The 21,755-nt window shown below is 48.6% G+C and overlaps 1 protein-coding gene across 1 annotated transcript in view; it reads left to right on the top strand.

Moving 5' to 3' along the window:
* The window catches only part of ABCF1 (ATP binding cassette subfamily F member 1), a 272,552-nt gene that overhangs the window by 152,312 nt on the left and 98,485 nt on the right, over positions 1-21,755 (top strand). Inside the window, exons 19-22 of the mRNA XM_085637078.1 lie at positions 8,159-8,242; positions 8,322-8,446; positions 9,916-10,028; positions 15,051-15,222. Of these exons, the coding sequence (XP_085493204.1) occupies positions 8,159-8,242; positions 8,322-8,446; positions 9,916-10,028; positions 15,051-15,222 (494 nt within the window). The remainder of the gene's footprint in view (positions 1-8,158; positions 8,243-8,321; positions 8,447-9,915; positions 10,029-15,050; positions 15,223-21,755) is intronic.

The raw sequence follows: 21,755 nt of genomic DNA, 5'->3' as shown, positions 1-21,755 counted from the left end.
GTTGTTCTGTTACATCAAATTCCCTTAAAAGCTATGACATATATTCATAAAATACATAAATAACACAGGCTAAAATGTGAATACTCATCTGATGCTTCAAAATAGTTCTACCCCAGTGTACCTAACTTAAGTGTAGTACGACGTAAGAAGTAGGTGCTGTTTTCTAAAGTATAGCTTAGCTATAGTATCTCCTTCCGAACTTACCGTGGCGAACCGCAAGTAGGCAGTCGAACTGGACCATACCGGAACCGTGGTTTGCCAGGGGCAAGTGCAGGTATATTTATACCTTCAAGGTGTTTAGGAATGCCTGTATTGACGTAAAAGTCGGGCATTGGAACGTCATGAATGAACCCCTAAGGAAACGATGTGCATGCATAATTAGTTCTTGGAGAAATCAATATCCAAGCAAGGGAAATTCCTAAAGGCTTAAGAGTCTGGTTTTCCAGGAACTCGTTGTGACGTGGATGGACGGATGTAGGAGACCATGCCTGTATTTGGTTAGCATGGACAATGCCTAAATAAGGGCTGGATTTTCCATGCCTAAATAAGGGCAATATAAATTGTACCTATATATGGGCATAAATCGGGAAACCTATATACAGAATCTAAATCTACACACAACAATAGAGGAAGATTTCCTTATGGACACTTTCGCACCATCCCAAAGGTCCAGTGCCTTTCTACCCATGTTAAAAAGGGTAATCAAACACGCTCCCGAGGTGTTCAAGGATCCTGTAACGTCCAGAGTCATTAATCCGAGGGTAGAAAAGAAATGCAAAGCTGCCCCATCTGACCCTGTTTATATTAAAGGGCAAATACCCCTAGATTCTTTAGTGGTCTCCAACGCCAGGAAAAGGGCCAATTCGCAAACCACAGGAGATGCCCCACCTCCTGATAATCAAAACTGCTGGACGCGTCTGGGAAAAGAACGGCATCCCAAGCAGCTAACATACGGAGGATTGCCAACACACAGGCTTTGCTTACAAGATATGATAGGGCATACTACGAGCTAGAGACCCTACTACAACACCTTCCAGATCAATACAAGACACGTGCTAATCTCATCCATGAAGGCAAGGTCCTAACAAATACCTCCATTCGTTGTGCTCTCGATACTGCAGACACAGCATCCTGGGCTATTAACACCAGCGTCCTTTTACGCATATATGGATGGCTACGCATTTCTGGCTTCAAGCCGGAGGTCCAAACCACTATATTAAACCAACCATTTGATCAAGAACACCTGTTTGGACCCAATGTAGATTTATGTTTAGAAAAGATCGAAAAGGACACCGGCACTGCCAAACCAATGGGAGCCTTGCAATCGCAAGCACGCAGAAGTTCTTTTTCGTCGCTCTTCTTACAGAGGCGCTTCTAGAGGTTTTTCCACCGAAAACTCCTCCACTTCGTACAAGAGTGCAACACAGCCCTCATCTAACAGAGGCTATTACAGAGGAGGCTACAGGGGCAATAACAGTAAGGGTAGAGGCAAAACTACCAACACTCCTACCGCCTCCACCCCTAAACAATGACTTCCCTCCACTCCTCCTGGACCACTCTACTCTGGTTGTGGGAAGATTGCTACAGTTCCTACCTGTCTGGAACAACATTATCACAGACAGTTGGGTGAGACAAATCAACAAATCTGGTCATTGCCTGGAACTCACTTCAACTCCCCCACACTTTCCACTCAGACAGCGTCCAATGTTGGCAGAACACTTAACGCTTCTAAAACAGGAGGTACTTTCCCTCCTACAAAAACATGCCATAGAACCAGTTCCCGTTCATCACCAAAACACAGGGGTTTACTCCCTGTATTTCCTCATTCCAAAAATGATGGAACCCGACACCCATCTTGGACCTCAGACCATTAAACCTCTACATACAATCAGACCGTTTTCATATGGTCACTCTTCATCAGGTCCTCCCGTTACTCAAACAGGGCGACTTACTTGCCACATTAGATCTCAAGGACGCCTACTGCCACATTCCCATTCACCCTGCTCACAGGAAATACCTTTGGTTTGTGGTAGACGGCCAGCATTACCAGTTCAAGGTCCTCCCGCTCGGAGTCACCACAGCACCCAGGGTCTTCACAAAATGTCTGGCAGTGGTGGCAGCCCACTTAAGAAGACAACAGATTCATGTCTTCCCATATTTGGACGACTGGCTCATAAAAGCCAAGTCACATATCCAATGTTTAAATCACACACATGCCACTATACAACTACTTCACGACTTGGGGTTTACCATCAACCTCGCAAAGTCTCACCTCCAACCATCCAACATCCATCAATATCTGGGTGCCACAATAGACACCTCAAAAAGCCTTGCATATGCCACTCCAGCCAGGATAGCAAGCATGCAAGCTCTTGTAGCAAGATTACAACTGCAACACGAACTTCCAGCTCGAGTGTTCATGCAACTCATAGGGGTGATGGCCTCTTGCATATTCATACTACCTCATGCAAGACTCCAGATGTGCCCTTTACAAGAATGATTAGCACGTCAGTGGAACCAAGCTCAAGGTCAGCTGACAGATCTGGTCTTGGTGGACGGCCGCACACATTGCTGTCTGCAGTGGTGCAACACCCAAAACCTTTTCAAAGGGCGACCGTTCATAGAGCCAGTTCCACAAACTGTACTAACAGCAGACGCATCGTTCACCGGTACGGGGAGCTCATCTACTTCATCACACCATACAGGGCACATGGACACCTCAGCATAAGCTACTCCACATCTACCACTTGGAGTTGCTAGCAATTTTTCAAGCACTAAAATCATTTCAGAAACACATAGTAGGCAAAGCTGTCTTAGTCCGCACAGACAATATGACAGCAATGTACTATTTACAAAAACAGGGGTGGGTGGGTGGGTGGGGGGGGGGGGGGGACTCACCAGCTCTCTCAATTAGCACAGACCATATGGAGATGTGCTATTCCTCAGAACATTTTCCTGCTAGCCCAACATCTCCCAGGAATTCAAAATCGCATGGCAGATCTGTTAAGTCGACAGACACAACAGACTCACAAATGGGAACTTCATCCACAGGTTCTCCAACCATTCTTCCAAATGTGGGGGCAGCCAGAGATAGATCTCTTGGTCACACAGTACAACACAAAATGCCCAAGCTTTGCCACCAGATATCCACACCCATTGTCCAAAGGCAATGCTATATGGATGAATTGGTCAGGCAGATTTGCGTACGCTTTTCCACCTCTCCCACTCATTCCATTAGTGGTTCACAAGTTGCAACAACAATCCCTCACACTGATCCTAGTTGCTCCAACCTGGGCCAGACAGCCCTGGCACACAACATTGCTGGAACTATCAGTAGTCCCGCATCAAACACTACGCCTCTCCCCACAACTCTTAACACAGAACCATGTAGAGATCAGACACCCGGACCCAGCTCAGCTCAACCTTGCGATCTGGCTCCTGAAGTCCTAGAGTTTGGTTATGTCAATCTTCCCCCTGATTGCATGAACGTTATCAAAGAGGCTAGGCACCCCACCACTAGAGCCTGCTATGCAGCCAAGTGGAAAAGATGTGTCATGTAGTGTAACAACGATGCCTCCACTCAGCACATCATATGTTAACCACTGTATCTTCAGAGATGTAATCTGGCATACACATCAATTAGGTTACATCTCGCTGCCATTGCAGCTTACCTACAAAAAAGACATCACCTATCACTGTTCAGCGTGCCCGCCAGTAAGGCATTCATGGAAGGCCTCAAAAGAATAATTCCTCCCAGGGTACCTCCTTCCCCAGTGTGGAATCTAATCGTCGTCCTCACACGATGAATGGGTCCACCATTCGAACCTCTGCATGAATGCGAACTACAATTCCTCACATGGAAAGTCGCTTTTCTTGTGCCCATTACATCTCTTAGAAGAGTCAGTGAGCTACAGGCAATAACCATTCAAGAACCATTTTTACAACTCCATCATAACAAAGTGGTTCTCAGAACAAATCTCAAATTCCTTCCTAAAGTTATTTCTCCCTTCCATCTGAACCAATCTGTTGAGTTGCCAGTGTTCTTCTCGCAACCACAAACAGTAGCAGAAAGAGCTCTTCATACACTGGACACAAAGAGAGCACTCCTTTACTATATAGACAAAACAAAACCCTTTCGTAAAACAAAACCACTTTTTGTATCCTTCTCACCACCACATAAAGGCAATCCCATATCAAAATCTGGCATTGCAAGGTGGATTGGTAAATGTATACAAATTTGCTATCACAAAGCAAAACACACTATCCATTCCCCCCAAAGCCCACTCTACCCAAAAGATCGGGGCTTCAATAGCATTTTTAGGGAACATTCCCCTAGATGACATATGCAAAGCAGCTACATGGTCTACACCCCACACATTCACAAAACACTATTGTGTAGATGTGTAGGCAAAACAACAAGCTGGTGTGGGCAAAGCTGTACTCAAAACACTATTTCAAACTACTGCAACAGATGCTGGTGGTCGCCTCTAAGGAGGAGTACTGCTATGCAATCTATGCACAGTGTGTGATCTGCAGCTCATATGCCTCGAACGGAAAATGCTACTTACCAGTAGCATCTGTTCTTGGCATGTAGAGCTGTAGATCCACACACGCCCACCCACCTCCCCGGCTACCTTTATCTGTTCCAGTGTTATCTTATTTAGGTACAACATACATGGACAACTATTTCTTACAAAACTCCATCATTTCCCTTCTTGGCAAAAAAACAATCTGACGATGGAGTCGATGCCCATGCGCACTATTGTCCAAAGGCGGAGCTGTGAGAAAGTGGCTCTGTATATACTGTTCCCAAATAGGTACAGTGTGTACAGAGTCCACAGTTCCCAGAGGTTTGGCAGAGGCTAACGTTAGATATAACCTTACTCTCTAAAGTGGTAGCTTGGTCGAGCAGTAAGGCAGTATCAGAGGACAGTGTAAAGCATTTGTTGCACACACTCAGTCAGCAAATGGTCTCACACACTCAAGAACTGAACTCTAGGCCAATTGTTCATATATAAAAATATATATGCTTGTTTTATTTTAGAACCAACAATAGGCATTACAATATACTTTCTCAGAATGAGATGCTTTATATAAATACTTTTGCAATATGCAATTGACTTTTGTAGACAGTTACAAGTGGTTGCAATAGGCAACACAATTCTAAACACAATAATGCATTGAGTTCAATGGAAGTTTCAAATTATTTGCCACAGATTACTTTTGGAATTCCAGGACTGGATCCTAGATTCAGTCCTGGGTCAGTACTTGGAATCAAGTGATAAAAGTCAACTTAATTACTGTGATGATTTTTAGACAATATTTTGCTATTTTAAAAGTTGACACTTAGTAAATATTTCATAGAAAACAGTCAATGATTCCCTATGGCAGAAAATTCAAGTTGCAGGTATAGTAGGTTCTCGTTACTTTTGTAATCCAGTACTGTTTCAGGAAAAGCCAGTCAATGTTACCCTATGGAGAAAATTGAGTTATCGGTTTAAAGGTAAGTACTCGACTGGCAGAGTTGAGGTTCTGGGCATAGACTCAGGGGTCCCCCAGGGTCAGGTAGGTACAGTTGGTTCACCCTCAGCGGCTCTAGGGCGGCCGGATGCAGAGAGAGTTGGGCCCAATGTTATCCTATGAGGGATAGGGGGGCCTTGGTTGGTGGCTGCTGACTAGCAAGCCACGCGGCTGTGGGAGCTGGGCCCCTGGTCACTTACTCAGGGCAAGTGGGGAAGTAGATGGGTGTAGAGGTTGCACTGCCAGGGCTACTCGGGCGGCTGGGTGCTTTTGAGCCTTCGGGCGCTCAATTGATTTCAATGGGAAATCTCCAGTTTAGAAAAAAGACTGCAAGCTCGGGGACGAAGATTGTTCAGGTGCCACCACCACTTCGAGAGGTAAGTTGGGTAGTTGGAGGATAGGTAGGTACCCCGGGATTGGGCACAGGGGGCCGCGGGGCGCCGGGTGCAGGGGTGCCTTTTGGTGTCGGCAAATCTTACCCTCTGTTGATCGGGGTTGGGGGGGGCACCTTGTTCTGAGGCTGCAGGCTTCTTCAGGAGTGTCGAGGGAGGTCCTTGGGTGCCGGACTCGGGGTCACAGTCGCCGTGGGGTCGTCCTCGTGGTCTTTGTTCACTCCGGCACAGGCCAGGCTTGGCTGGTGCAGAGTGTGCTGGGTTCGCGGTTCCCGGCTGCTGCCAGGGATTAGAAGTAGATTTTGAGTAGAGCCTCTACTCATGGGAGTCCCGGGGGTTTAGAGTCAAAAGGTAGCCAGGTCCTCCGGGGTTTGTGAGGTTGCTGGCCACAAGAGATGCCGGGTTGGAGCAGGAGCAGGTTCGAGGGTCGACAGGCCGGTAGGGCTGGGGCCAAAGCAGTTGGTGTCTTCCTCTTCTTAGCAGCTGCAGGGCAGGTCTTCTTTCTTCTAGCTCTTCTTCGGATTTTGGAATCTGGGAAAGGAAGGTTTAGGGTGCCCCTAAATACTAGATTTAGGGGCGTTACAGGTAGGTGAAGGGCAGGGACCAATGGGTCCCTGTCCTGGGGTGGGTACACCCCCTATCCTGCCTCTCTCCTGTGGCAGGGGGGCAGTAGCCTAGTCCTGATTGGGTAGGGCTCCCCATCTTCAGGTTGGCGAGAGCCCGGGGATGTGCTTCACCTCGCCTCCCCCACCTGAGGGGTGGGGTTGGCAGGCTGGCACATCCCATGTCCTTATTTGGGGTTTCCGGCCAAGCTTCCCGCCAGAGTGGGGGGTTGCAGTGGCCTGGGGAAGCACACAGAGGCGGCATGCCTTTGAAGCTCCCCCCTGCCCATCCTGGGGGAGGAGATTTAGCACCTCGCCTAGGATGTGTATTGTTGCAGGCACAGGAGAGCAGGGGCTCTCCCACCCAGGGATCCAGCAACATGTCTGCTGTGTGGCAGCCTAGGCAGCCTCAGAGCAGATGTGGATTGTAGGTTAGGTTTAAGGGGGCATCTATAAGATGCCCTCTGGGGTGCTTGGTACATTAAATCCCACACTGGCATCAGTGCGGGTTTAATGTGCTGAGAAGTTTGATACCAAACTTCTCAGTCTTCAGTGTTGCCATTATGGTGCTGTGGAGTTCGTGTTTGACGAGCTCCCAGCACCATGTACTCCTAAATGGCAGCACTGCACTTACAGGGCCCTCTGTGCCCACACCACTGGCATAGGGCACCCAGCTAGAGGGGTGGCTGATGTATGCCAGGGTAGTGTAGGTTGTGAGCATGGCACACAGGGATGTGTGCCATGTCGTCTCTCTGTTTTGTCTTGTACCCAGACACTCAGCCTGCCAGGGCAGTGTGTGTGTGTGTGTGTGTGTGTGTGTGTGTGTGTGTGTGTGTTAGGGTACATGGCCTCTAAGGGTGGCACAATGAGTGCTGCAGCCCTTAGAGGCCTTTCCTGGTCACAAGGCCCTGGGTACCTAGGGTACCACTTACCAGGGGCTGACATGTGGCCAGGGTTTGCCAATTTGGTTTTGAGGTTTTTGTCTAGGGAAGGAACATAGGCCCTGGGCACCTGATTGGCAGGAGTCCAGGGCACACTCAGTCAAAGTACATTCAGCAATTCAGCAAAAAGTGGGGTCATACCATGCAAGAAAGATGGCACTTTCTCACAGGAGCCACCTATCCCGTATAAAGACTTTCCAGGGCAACAACAAAGTGCAAACATCCGGGCCCAACACCAGATGGCGATCTATGCACAGTGTATAGATCTGCAGCTCTACATGCCAAGAACAGATGCATACTGGTAAGTAGCATTTACCTTATGTTACACCACTAATGGCTCAAACATATCCTAATGCAAGACATATTGGCATTGCCAATGCTTGTTTGAATCTGCTTGTGACCCTCAATTAGGCTGCAACAAAATGTCCACATCTGCTGTGTGTATGTACTAGAGACTCTCGAGATTATGGGTAGTTTGTGGCGTACGGGGCTCATGAGGATCGAAGCTATCCTTCCAGACTATGCTGTTCGTTGCAGGATTTCCAAATATAGCAAACTGTAGTCAATCACAAAAGTTTGTGGATTTATGTAGCATTGTGTTTTCCTACTGCGAAATGAAAAAATAAACCTTTTTCCTAGCCCTGATCCTGGGTGAGTCTCCGCCCTCCCACCAATCACTGCAATTGTGTTTTTATCTCTTCAGAGCCCTCTTCATGGAACCCACACTGCTGATGTTGGATGAGCCCACCAACCATCTGGACCTAAACGCTGTCATCTGGTTAAACAAGTGAGTCGACCCTTCGCACATTATTGGTTGAAGCAGCTAGCTGCTATGCAAGCAGAGTTCATTGACTCTCTCTTCTCAGCTATCTGCAGGGATGGAAGAAGACGCTCCTGATCGTCTCCCACGACCAAGGATTCTTGGATGATGTGTGTACCGACATCATCCATCTCGATAGCCAGAAGCTGTTCTACTACAGGGGAAACTACAGTAAGCAGTGATCACCAGAGCCTCTGGGAGGATGGGGGGAGGGGCATAGGAAAGGGAAGTCCCCGCTGAGTTTGGGAACTTGCTCTTATGTCCAGTTTCCTTAAGACCTTTGTATAGGATGTTCAGTCAATGCATTGTATCGGAGACTGCAGTTGTCCATCATTGCTCTTTCCCGGTTTCTCAAATAATGTTCACCTCCTGAGTTAAAGGGCCGGAGCTTTTAATTGCAGTTCTTCTGTGGAGCTTCCAGAATCCTGGAGTCCCTAACCTCATGTACTCTGGCTCATCAGTGTTATGTCAATCTGATCTAAGAGGCGACGCCGCTTGCGACCTTCTCTTTTCTCCTTTAGTGAAGCGACTGGGTATTACGAATGTTATTAGAAAATCGGGATTCTAAGGACTTTTAGGTGTCTGTGGCTAGAATTAAAAATCGGTTAAGTGAATCTTTTTTCTGAAGGCCCATTTCCCAAACATTTATTTTACAAGAAAGTATATTTGCTACACATTTTTCAGTTTGACAGGGAATGATTAGATGTAAATTATTTTGCTGAGTGAATGAGAATTTTGCATGGGAAAGACTAACTGAATCTGGAAATCTAGTGAAGGGCAAACATCTGGGCCTTGTGTTGTGAAACTTCCATAGCTGCTCCGTTCTTGCTCCATCTGCGCGCTCCATCTTTTGTGGTTTTTGTCTCTTCTCCCTGTCTTCATAGCCTCATGTGTTTAGTCACCTGTCTCGCTGCCATGGATTCTTCGTATTTGATATTTAATTGAAACATGGAAGCAGGGTGCGATTGTGCTTCAGATGTGTTCACGTCTTCAGTTATGCACTGCCATTTTGTGCCATTTACTTTGTGCCGACATTTTCCTATTGTCGTCCTCTTTTTCCTTACTCCCTTGTCAGTTTGTGTCACCTTAGTCCACAGGCCTCTTTCTTCCGACCCTAGTGTCTGATACTATGGATGTCTGTCTGCAGGGCTCTCTTTCCATGCATCTTTCTGTCTGCGGGGCTCTCTTTCCATGCATCTTTCTGTCTGCGGGGCTCTCTTTCCATGCATCTGTCTGCGGGGCTCTCTTTCCATGCATCTTTCTGTCTGCGGGGCTCTCTTTCCATGCATCTTTCTGTCTGCGGGGCTCTCTTTCTATTGCCTAATGTTGTTCTGTATTCTGCCTTTTTCAGACCTATTTCTCCTTATCCCTGGTGTCTAGTTGTAGGACTCTAGGGGTTCCTCTGTACAAATGCCAATTCATTGGATGTGTTTTTTTTTTTAAAACATGGCTGGCTCTGCAACCTATTTCCTCCTTATTCTGTCGATTTCCGTTCATGCCTCGTCATGACTCCTGTAATGCCCGTTGCAGGAGACAATCTATAGGTCACTTTCCAGTCACCTAGGGAGTGACTCTGGTTCAGTTTGTGTCCCTCTGTACACAGCTTCCCACGTCCCCTAAAATCTGCCTTTGAATTCCAGATACCTTTAAGAAGATGTACCAGCAGAAGCAAAAGGAGATGCAGAAACTGTACGATAAGCAGGAGAAGAAGCTGAAGGACCTGAAGGCGGGGGGCAAATCATCGAAGCAGGCGGTGAGTAGCTGCAGTGTCTGTGTGGTGGTTACGTCTAAGCAACATGGACAACTTTTAGAAGCTTGTGTACATTTGGGGAATAGTCCATTCAGGGCAAAAGCCTGCTTGTGGCTGTAGTCCATGTTTGTAGGAAATTGAGTTATTGGTTGACTGGGATGTGAGCTCTGGTCAAGCAGCAACCACAAACCCCGTCTGTGTGACGCAGAAATCAACTCTAAATTAATCTGTGCTCAACCCTCTGGTATCTTGGCAAAGAGCAGTCTGACTTAAGTTACAGGCAATGTGTAAAGTATTGGTACAACACCAAAGACCGTAATAAAGTGAAAACATCAGACAAAAAGGATCCCACACCAAGTTTAGAAAAAATAGTACTTTCTTGAATAATTAAAACAAGACGAAAACAACAAAAATCCAATCCGTAGAAATGGAGATATGCAATGTTGAAGATTATAGTGAAAATGGCACCAAAAAGCACAAAATAAAACGCCAGCTGTAGGTTTCTGATTGCTCTGGACCAGGGCAAAGTCACAAGTTCAGGCTGACCATGTTCGACTACGGGCTGGATCCAGGGACCCAGTTAGGCCTGCTGAAGAGAGTTCCTTAAATCCTGACATGCATCGTGCAGCCAAAGCATTGCGTCAGTTCAGAGGTGCAGCGAGGCTGCAATGCGAGGGCCTGCGTAGTCATCGAAGATCCTGTCACAGGACTTGTGATTTGAAGTCCAGTGTCGAGGATACGATGCGCAGTTGGGGTGGTGTCAGTTCCGAGGGGCTGCGATGCGGAGCCCTGCATAATCGTCGAGGCTGCTGTTGATGAGCGATGTAAGGCCAGTGCGCTGAGGCTTGCGCAGCAGCATTTCCAATGGGCTGCAGGTCTTTGCGACACGTCCCAGTGCTGATGCTTCGGTTTAGTTGTCGTTGTGCCGCGCAGCAGAGGAGATGCTTTGGTTCTGCTGGGTCCGCAGAGGATGGCAGAGCACCTTTAGCCCACTCCCAAGGGTCTAGACTTACAGGTCACCCATGCCCAGATGGACTCGTTCCAGTGGTGACGCCATGGAGGATATGCAGACCAGTCATGCGTACCGTAACTCCATCTGATCAAGATGGAGGCCGATCGATGCTTTGAGAGTGAGTTCATTGCAGCAATGTCCATTAAAGCAGCAAAAGCTCTGTCTTGATGAGTGAATGTGGAGTGACATCACCTGCATATGGAACTCCTGACGGAAGAAAAGAGTGCGTCAGCGAAGGTGATCATACGAGAACACAGCAACGCATCCGCTACTGTGATGGATGCAGATATGGACTGTGCTAATGTGGAGTGACATCACCTGCATATGGAACTCCTGACGGAAGAAAAGAGTGCGTCAGCGAAGGTGATCATACGAGAACACAACAACGCATCCGCTACTGTCATGGATGCAGATATGGACTGTGCTAATGTGCTCTATCGCCAGCTATGAGGAGTTGCGATCCTTTGGAGTCGAGCGCAATAAGATTATCTTTTTTTTACAGTGGGTACAAGGGAAAGTGACATAGTCAGGAGTAAATGTATTGTAACTATCCAAAACAATTCATTAATGTCGGTGCTAACCGTAGGAAACTGGATCTTTGTTGCAATAGCCCCACCACCACCACTGTTTGCCTTGTATTTGATGCAACTTTGGCTGAAGTGCACTCGGTTCCTGCTAACCAGGTACCCAGTGCCCGTGCTCTTTCCCCAAAACAGGACAACTGGTCACTTGATCCCCAAGTGTTCAGGCCTTTAGCACCTCTGTATGTCCCTAGTAAGTGGTACCTCTGATACCTAGGACATGGGTACTAAAGAGGGTCCTTAAGAGCTGCAGCATATCTTGTGCCACTCTAAGTGACCCACCACCAAACTCCTACAGACTGCCACTGCAGGCTGCGTGACAAGGTGCTCTAAAAAATGAAAACGCAACATAGCACACACTGGTGTGCCATGTCCCCTAACATTGCATGTAATATTTGTAAGTCAACCCTACACAGGCCTCCTAGCCCTAAGGCAGGGTACATTATATTACATGTGAGGACATACCTGCATGAGCAGATATGCCCCTGTGCTGGTCAATTCAATTACTGACCGTACAAGTGAACAGGGAAACCATCTTAAGGTATGTATTGGGAACTGGTTGAAATGAGTTTCCCAGCTACATAATGGCTTCACTGAAACCTATAGTGTTTGGTATCAAACACCTTGTGTTAATAAACCCACTGAGTCCAGTGATGGATTTATTAATACATACACTCAGAGGGTACCTTAGAGGTACCCCCTTGAAACCTACCAGCCCTCTAGGGTGCTGGCTTACTGGTCCCGTCGAGCCTGCCACCACAGAGGAGTTTGTGACCCTCTGGCAGGTGAGAGCCATGCTCTCAAATGACAGAAATAATGCCTGCTCCGGAGAGAGGTGTTATCACCTCTCCCTCTAGGAAGGCTGCTAAATCACCATATCAAGGCAAGAGGCTTGCCCCAATCTGGTCCCAGGAAAGGCAGGTAAATTAGCTATGCAGGACGCATGTAGCACTGCCATGCGGAGTACACTTATACGGTGGCCAGCCCAAAGTGAAAATGAAGTTTGGAATCCAACCATCTTGTGTGTAGTGAAATTAGGACTTCTGGGACGGGGTGATGCCCACTCGCCAAAGGAAGTTGTCATCTAGGGGGTGTAGTGACCCCTGGGTTAAGTAACCCATTGGCTACTACCCTTCACTCCCCTTAATGTACCATAAACTGAATATTTAGGGGACCCTCTGGTACCAGGATCTCAGATTTCGACGGGCAAAAAAGGAGTGGACAAATAAGACTGCTGTCCCGAGAACAGAGGAGAATAACTGGCTTGGCCTCAGCCTGCCTGCTGCACCCGATACCCGTGGACAACTGAATCGTCCTGCCACTCTGCAGACTCCAAGAAACCCGAAGGGCTGACTGTGCTTCGCCAATTGCCAAAGAAACTCCCTTACAGTAGAGGAGCTACTCCCCTGCAGCCTCAGGCACCAAAAAAGCAACGTCTGAACACCGACCTGCTGCTCACCGGGACTACCGACATAGCAGCCGCTCTGGAAGAGGTAACCGTGCTATTACAGGTCAGATCCGCCCTCTCCAAGTGTGGGGACGCCAGGATCAACCAGAGCTGCACAACACCAATACCTGAGGTACTGGACCCCTTGCAGCAGCCAAGACTTGATATGTCTAGACCGGGCACCAACGCTGAGGGCCGACTTGTGCATCAGGAAACTTCAAAGACAGTGAGACCAACAGCAAGTGTGGCCCAACTGCTCTGTTTGCCCCCCTCTGCAGAAACTGAAGACCAAGAGTGAGTCCCCGACCACTGCCACCCGACACCTTAAAGTGCCTCGACACCCGCACCCCACAGCCCGAGTCAGAGGGAGGTGACGGTGCGCACAGGGTCCTGAGACTCACTAGAGCCGTGCCCATCATTCGGCCTGACCAGACTAGACTTTCATTTGCCTCCTGCATCCTTTTCTGCAGGCCCCTCTCCAACCCTGAGCGGCTCCAGCACTGAGCCCGACGCCGAAAGACACCACTGCACCTAAGCCTCCCAGCCCGAGGAGAAGTGGACCAATGGTTTCCCCACATGCCCGAGCTTTTTGAGGATCGAACCCCTCAGTTCCAGCTTGCAGTATCTGTCTGATCGGACCGTTCCTTATTGAAGTGAATGGGGGACCCGACACCGTAACACACCTCTGCACCCAGACGCCCCAGAGCCTTCCAAGGTGACCTGTTGTTGTGGCCTTGGAACTTGTCCCATTCTCACCTTAAGTCCAGAAGAACAGTCCCGTAAGTTCCTGTTAAGTGCCCGAATGCAGTATATGTTTCCCCCATAGGATAACACTACCGCTCCCAAAAATTGCAACTTCTTAAAACTCAAAAAGTACTTACCTGACTCCTATGATCTTGGTATCTAAATTTATATAAAAGTGATTTTTATAAATTGGTTTTAGATTTATGTATTGAGTGTCTTACCTACTGTCTTTGTGTGTACAATAAATGCTTAGCACTGCCCTCTGATGTGCCTAATTGCTCGCTCACACTAACACAAAAGAGAGCATTTGGGGTGTCATTTGTGCCTCTGTAATTTCTTTGGGGTTTGCGTGGACTTAACACGGTGGTCCACTATATAAAGAGTCTGCTTCCTGCACTTACTTTGAATAAGGCCATCGAGTGTCCTGAATATTTGTTACTGGTTCAGTCTGGCATAGAGGGATTCTGTCCACGTTCATTCCAAGGGCTGTGAGGTGCCTTTGTCGTGAGCAGCGTCCTAATGAACAATGAAGAGTGGACTATACTATAAGTACATGCGTACGGACAGCGAGCACGATCTGTTTGTAGGCTATACTGTACATGCATGCGTACCGACAATGAACACGATCTGTGAGTGGATTATATTATACGTGCATGCGCACCAATGGTGAACACGAACTGTGAGCTGAGGACTATACTATATAACACGATCTGTGAGTGGACTGTACTGTAAATACACATGTACGGACAGTGAACACAATCTGTGAGAGAATGACTTGTCAGTCTTCACTCCTTGTGTTTGAATGTGACTGAATAACAATGTGCTGTGGTAGTTTGAATTGTCATTCCTTTTTCCCCCATTTTTAAGTTCGTTAACTTGCTGTATTTTATAGTCTCGTATCCATTCGTCTGCTGCACCTCCTCTGTATGTTCCCAGTTTGTTAGTTGTGCTTACTCAACCACTGTCTAGCTGTTGAAGCAGTTGTACTGTTTAGCGCAATCTCATGAAGATTAATCAGCTGTCATCATTACTTTCTGATATCTAAACACTTCATTTAATATCTTTTGAATTGTTTCGAAAGGTTCTTTATTATTAGAGGTTCCTACAAGGGCATCCTCTAGTCTTGGTCATTGTTTCATGGTGTTGAACATTCAAGTTACTTTAAATGAAATGAGGCGCGCACTATTGCAGCTTCTCTGTGATGACCACTGAGAGACTTCTTCTGTATAATCCATCCACAGGAGAAGCAGACGAAAGAAGCTCTGACGCGGAAACAGCAGAAAGGCCGGAAGAAGAACCCAGACGAAGAGGCAAATGAGCCTGCAGAGCTGCTGAAGCGCCCGAGAGAGTACACCGTGAAATTCACCTTCCCCAACCCTCCGCCACTGAGCCCTCCCATATTGGGCCTGCATGGTACGAGTAAACCTTGGCTTCAGACATGCAGATACAGGCACTTACCGGCATTCACACACACACCCTTAACAAATCCAGTGAATTCTCACCTTCGTGGCCTAATTCATACTTGTGGTACACCACCTCTACAAACACACCTCGCGTATCCGGTGAAAATCTCGCTCCGGGTAATTACAACATGGTGTCCAGTCCCGAACATTTCACCTGCCAATGATCGGTTTCAGGTGTTAGTACCATTGGTTCAGTGGAGTAAAAACAAGATTAAAATACTCAGAATGGATTAAACTATCGTACAAATCCGTAATGACCATGAGAGAGGCGTACACCCTTCTTCCATGTACTTCCACAGCCCGCAAATGTCCATCCCTTCTTCCATGTACACAGTCACAGCCCAAACAGATCCATACTTGAATTATTCCATCCTGGGCCTGGTGGTACAGGTGTGATTTGGCTCCAGAGACGCACACTAGCCTCCCCCTTTAATATTTTCACTGAACTTTCACTCTTCGGCCTGATTTAGAATTGTGCTCACACACAGTCCCTGTGTAATAACTGCACTGTGTCAAGGATTCATTTTGACTATGCCTTCCACGCCCTCCAAGGTGTTATCTGTAAAATCACAAACCTCCACGTGCACAATCCTATTTCCAACATGGAAACTGCACACCAGTATGCACACAGCCCTTATAAATTAACTTCCTTCATCCGTAACAGCCGACTCAATTTAGACGAGGCCTTAGGGCACACTGTGCTCCTCATATAGCCATCTGTAACTCCACACACATGCATGTAATTTGACTCTTATACTCATAGCTGTATGAGCTACCTGCACACTAGAACGTGCTGCCCAGTGTTCAAGACCTGTAATTCTAATATATACGTCTTAATGTAGATTCCTCGCCTTTAAATATCTCCGGCTCCAGACTGGATCCCGAAACGTTTCTTACTAGAAGTCTTTTTTATTAATAAACACAAGGTACCATATGTACATAACAATGCTAATGAAAGGAGTTGCAGGTCAGTAAAAGGTAAAGTTGAGTTTGGCAGTATCCATGCAAACTGTTAAATTCTATCATATGATTGTGGAACTACTGCTAGCACGTTCACATTAAGGCTCAAGCATCCTCTTGTTGGCAGTTTAAGTTCAGAGTAGTATTGTCCCATAATAACTAGTGCAAGGGACAACCTAGAAATAGCAATGCTGATGGAGGGAGGTACATGCAGTAGAGAATAATATTGAGCTTTGCAGTATCAATGCAAATTGTCATACTTTACACCATCCGTTTGTGAAACTACTGCGAGTACATTGAAATTTAATATCAAGCAACCTCTCTTATTTGGGCAGGCGAAGCTCAGATTAGCACTGGTACAAATGAACTGGTGAAGACCGAGCAAACAAAATCTAAACCGTTCTCGGTCTATCTCCGAGTAGGAGTGCACACAAGGGGCAGTATCATCCAATAGGAGGGGGAAAGGCAGGCACACTATGTCACACGGATCGCTAGGGTAGTGGGGGGGTGGGGTATCTTCATTCGAAGAGCTGGAGGGCCCTAAGTTTTGGCAGACTAAAGCATGTGAATTCTATGAGCATGAGGCATTGAGATGTCTGAGAGTTCCACAGTACTTAGGCAATGGAGTAGGGAAGGGGTGACAAAGGTGTAATCTATGCGGGAGTAGGAAGCATGAACATGTGATTTGGAATAGTCGTCTACATGTCAGGGTGCTTGTAGCGCCATGACTCTACAAGTCCGCGAACCTCTATGTCCCTCTTTAAACGCGGGGACATTGCCCCAGTGTTGTGAAATGTCGTTCCGCTTCGATCTAGTGAAGGGTGCCACACCAGGTTGAAATCGCCACAGACTGTCATCACCTTCCACTCCATCGAGTTACTCTTGCAGGATACTGGGAAGCATGTGGGTCATAGAGATTGAGTATTGTCGATTTGCGTTGTCCCCAGAGTAGATGTAGCGAGAGGGAACAAACTTTATCACGCATCTCCTTTACTAGTGAGGTATAGAAGCTTGCCCTGCAAAGAATGCCCTCTCCCAGCGTCCTAGTGGTCGTGTATGCCCAGGTTCGCCTGGGGTATTTTGGATGGCGATCGGCCCCCATTAAGTGGGTTTCTTGGAGCAAAAGGACATCTGGGTCATGCTGAAGAACATAGTGCCAGATTTGCTTTCGTTTGTTTGGGGAGTTTAAGCCCTGCACATTCAGAGAAATCAGTTTAAGGTCACCTAGGGTGGACATAGAGTTTGGGTGTGTGCATGAGATGTTATGTGCGTAGGAGGGTGATTAAGCTTGATCGAGCAACCAGTCTGCAGTGAGTGGGACTAACCTTGCTCAGTCTCTTCCCATCTACGGTAACAGCAAGCCAACGCGCGGGCACCTGTCTTATCGATGGATCGTCAATGGGATCATGCAGGGGTTCGAAAGTAAACCATGGGTCATGCCCCGTCCTCACCCCCCACAGGCAACAAGAGTGGCTACACACCGTTGCATCTGGCCCACAGCATAAATTTACGACCTACAACAGGGAACATAACATAACAGATAAACAACAACAGACCAACAGGATTCAACCATGACTTCATGTCGCAGAAGCCAGCACCGAGGCGCTCCAAACCTGCCGGAGGAGTCATCCTCCAGAAGATAAAGTTGTTGGGGAGCGGCCATCAGAAATCCACGGATGTGCCAAAGGCCAATCATCTTGGCTCTCCCCCCCCCCATCTCCGAGGCCCCATCATCACTGGCAGCAGGACGGGTAAAAAGATACAGTTGTATTTCAGCCTTGTGGAGACATGGTTGTGCCAGATACCATGTGGAGTCATAGGGACTCGGCAGTGGAACGGACAGGAGAGGTTCTAGCGCTAAGAGTCTGTAAGTGCTGGATAATGTCATGCTTTGTTTCTTGTGAGGATAACTCTTCCTGTCATTTATCAGGCTGTCGCAGTGGGACCGTGGACTATTTAGGCTTGAGGTCTGGCCTTGAGTGGCTCCGAGGCAGAGAAGCACCCACTTTCTGAGTTGTCTGGGAGCCCCAGCAAAGTTTTGGCTTCCGCCAGAGATCTGGTCAGGATATCTGGGGTGTTCTCTACATGACCATTAGCAATGGCAACCTGATGTGCCCTATTTAAAGCACGGCCACGGTACGCTTCCAAACTGTGTTCGGACAATAGTTGGCCTTCCACCTTTGGCGGGTCCTGATGGTGTCCCATCGCTTACCGCCTCCAGCGTTGGCTCATCAAGTCTCTGGCACTCCTCTCCCACCTCGTGCTTTCAGTGGCAGGGGAATGTGCCCCCAGGCACCACAGGGGCCCGGGCATCCAGGACCAAGGGGCCTACTGATGTCGTGAGGCCTCTGCAGCGTCTCTGCCTTTAACTAATGGAAGTCCCTGGTATCTGCCTTCCCTCGCCTGCTGCTTTCCGCAAGCCTATGTTTGGGGCGCCTGTCCCGCCCCTTCCTCTGCACTCACCGACGAGGGCGCGTTGCCGCTGTCCACAATGCCGATCCGCAGCAAGGACCCACTGCCGCTCTCCAGGAAGTTGTCCGTAAGCTCATCTCCCTCCGGTGCCCAGTTCTTCAACGCTCTGGGGACAGGGGGTACTTGTTCAAGTAGGGAGGTGACGGTCCAGCCCCTAGGGCCTCATTAGGCCCACGCCGCATCAGAGCACCAGCGGCTGCAACAGGGACTATCTCCGTTCAGCTGCAGGGGCACCCCTTTTTGCGGGGCTCATGGGGAGGCACCCACCACTGTGATCAGTTCGGGGTGAGCCCTTGTCCGCGTCTCAAAGCAGCCCTCTCTTCCGAGGTGGCACGGCAGCCTCCCGAGACAAGATGGCGTCAGACAGTTGCCATCACCGCTACAGGTCTCTCCAATCCTCCGGCTGCCCCGGGTCCCAGGCTTAGAAGTCATCACTGCAGAAAAGAGACACGCAAAAGAAGAGGCGCCATAGCGAGAGACATGGCGAGTCCCCAGAGCGAGAGACATGGTGAATCCCCGGATGATGTTCTACTCGAGTGGAGTCGTCTTGAGAACCACATTAATCAATCAGTTAGGATTTGTAAAGCTATGCTTATCACCCGTTAGGGTATCCAGGCGCTGGTTGTAGCTGCTGCTGGGTCTGATCAGTAGAACAGCCAGGTTTTTACCCCGTTTCTGATCTCCTCAATGGTTGGGGAGGATATCCAGAGGTAATTGGGAGGTCGTTCTAAATCTTGACTGGCAGGTGAGAGAATGAGCACCCGCCGCTCCTGCTTCGGCGGAAGCGAGGAGTGTGTGCGAGGTATGCAGAGCGCAGATATCTGATGGGTTGGTGAAAGTTCAGCCTGTGGTTAAGGGAGGCTGGTCCGTAGTTGTGCAGGGCCCTGTAGGCTTGGGTCAGCATTTTGAACTGGCACCTCTTGTGGATGGGGAGCCATTGGAGTGTTCTGAATTTGGGGGTGATGTGGGTTCGCCTCTGGAGGTCGAGGACGAGCCAGGCTGCTGCTTTCAGAATGGTCTGGTCTGTTCAGCAGCTGAGGTGGCCCCAGCATAGAGGGTGGTGCCATAGTCCAGGTGGCTGGTGACGAGTGCCTGAGCGACGGTGCACCTGATGCTGATGGGGAGCCACTTGAAGATTTTCGGGAACCTGTGGAGCGTGGGGAAGCCGGCATTTGGTGGAGATAGATAGCAATATCTCCCCTGGCTGGATACTGATAGCCCCTCCTCTTCACTCTCCTCAGGATCCATCTGCAGGGCCCACACATCGTTCTTGTTCCAGGCATGGATCGAGCGTTCCTTGCGATTGTAATGTTTGAGGTTTTCAGGAGATCTATGGTCGCTGGACCTGTCAGAGTGCCGTTTGGACTTCCACTCATGGGGGTTCTCTGTTTCACTAGCCCCTTTCCTGCTCCTGCCTTTCCCTGCAGTGCAGCCTTCAATGTTAGCATCTGTAGCACACCATACGGCATGTCTTCCCAGCTCCTGCACCTCCAACTCTGATGGTACCATTACAGGTGTAGAGTCCTCTTTCTGAACCCAAGGAGATGCGTCTCCAATCAAGGCAGGAGGCTCAACATTTGCTGGAGATGCAGCAAAAGAGGGAGACGAGGCACATGGCTCTAGCCTCAGGGACACTATGCATACCGTGTGCGACATCGATTCCAATCTTTAGGATGAACCTAGGATAGATAACGATTCTAGTGACTAATAATTTTCCTGACCTTGAGATGTTGAATACATCCTGTCCTCGCTCCAGAAGTAGCCTCATACCACACCGTGGCTAGGAAATCAAATGAAATCTTTGAGCTCCCACACCCCTCTGTGTAAGCAAAAGCAAGCGTACAGAGATGCTCCATCTTTCCACTCGGGCAGTGGAACCAGTCGTTCATTTCAATGAGGCTTTATTAGATCCCCTCATAAATACTGGGGACAAAGCATCCTCTTCAAAAGCAGTAAAGCGAACAATGGCCAGGTTTTACGGGCCCACACCAGGTGACCTAAGCTTTCTTTCTGACTATCCTTCACTTTAGAGTGTGGTGGTCCAGTCTTCCTGCGTTTCAAAGTTCTCCCGAGGAGAGCTCTCTGCATCTCTAGCATATAGGGGAATCTAAAACCTGGGGGACAAAGGTAAGGTGTTTCCAGCGGGCAGCCTGACCCTAAAGTCCCCTAACGCTATGTGTCACTCAGGGAGTGAAACATACGCACCGTAGAATATGACAAACCCATTTGTCGTAAAGTCCTGAACCTGCTCGAACTTCTGCAGAGGCACTTCTCCGAGATAGCCAGTCATGACGATACAGCTTCCTGACTGATCATCGAATCAGGTGTGGACACGTCAGACCCTGTAACAAGGACTATAGGTTCTTCTATGGCATTGGCTTAGGACTTCTGGTTTCTCCTTGGATGTCCAGTTCAGTTCAGTGTTGTTTGACGACGCCAGACTATTTAGGGTGAAGGTCGATTTGGCATTTGAGCATTTTAAGGGCAACCGATATATGGCACGCTCCTTAGGACTTCGGCATCCCAAACAAGATTACCAACAGTTTTAGAAATTTCAGGGCTTCTCACAGTCCTAGCGGCAACCCCAGAATACGCAGATAAGGCTTTATAGGACCCGTGGAAAAGGCAGAGGCTGCATCACCTCACAGGCAGCCTCCGTCACCACCACACAGGCAGCCTCCGTCACCACCACACAGGCAGCCTCCGTCACCACCACACAGGCAGCCTCCGTCACCACCACACAGGCAGCCTCCGTCACCACCACACAGGCAGCCTCCGTCACCACCACACAGGCAGCTTCCGTCACCACCACACAGGCAGCCTCCGTCACCACCACACAGGCAGCTTCCGTCACCACCACACAGGCAGCTTCCATCACCACCACACAGGCAGCTTCCGTCACCACCACACAGGCAGCCTCCTTCACCGTCCCACCTGGGAAGCAGCTGAATTTTGCCCTTATTATAGCATGTGAGAGTGGTTGGAGAATGGGTAGCCTCCATTCTACAGGTCTCGAAGGCCATAACCATGGACCAGTGGGTCCTTCAAATT

This window comes from Triturus cristatus, chromosome 1_1 (assembly GCF_964204655.1).
Source record: "Triturus cristatus chromosome 1_1, aTriCri1.1, whole genome shotgun sequence".
NCBI lineage: Eukaryota > Metazoa > Chordata > Amphibia > Caudata > Salamandridae > Triturus > Triturus cristatus.
Note: the sequence above shows the minus strand (reverse complement) of the source record. Positions and strands in the feature narration are given on the sequence as shown.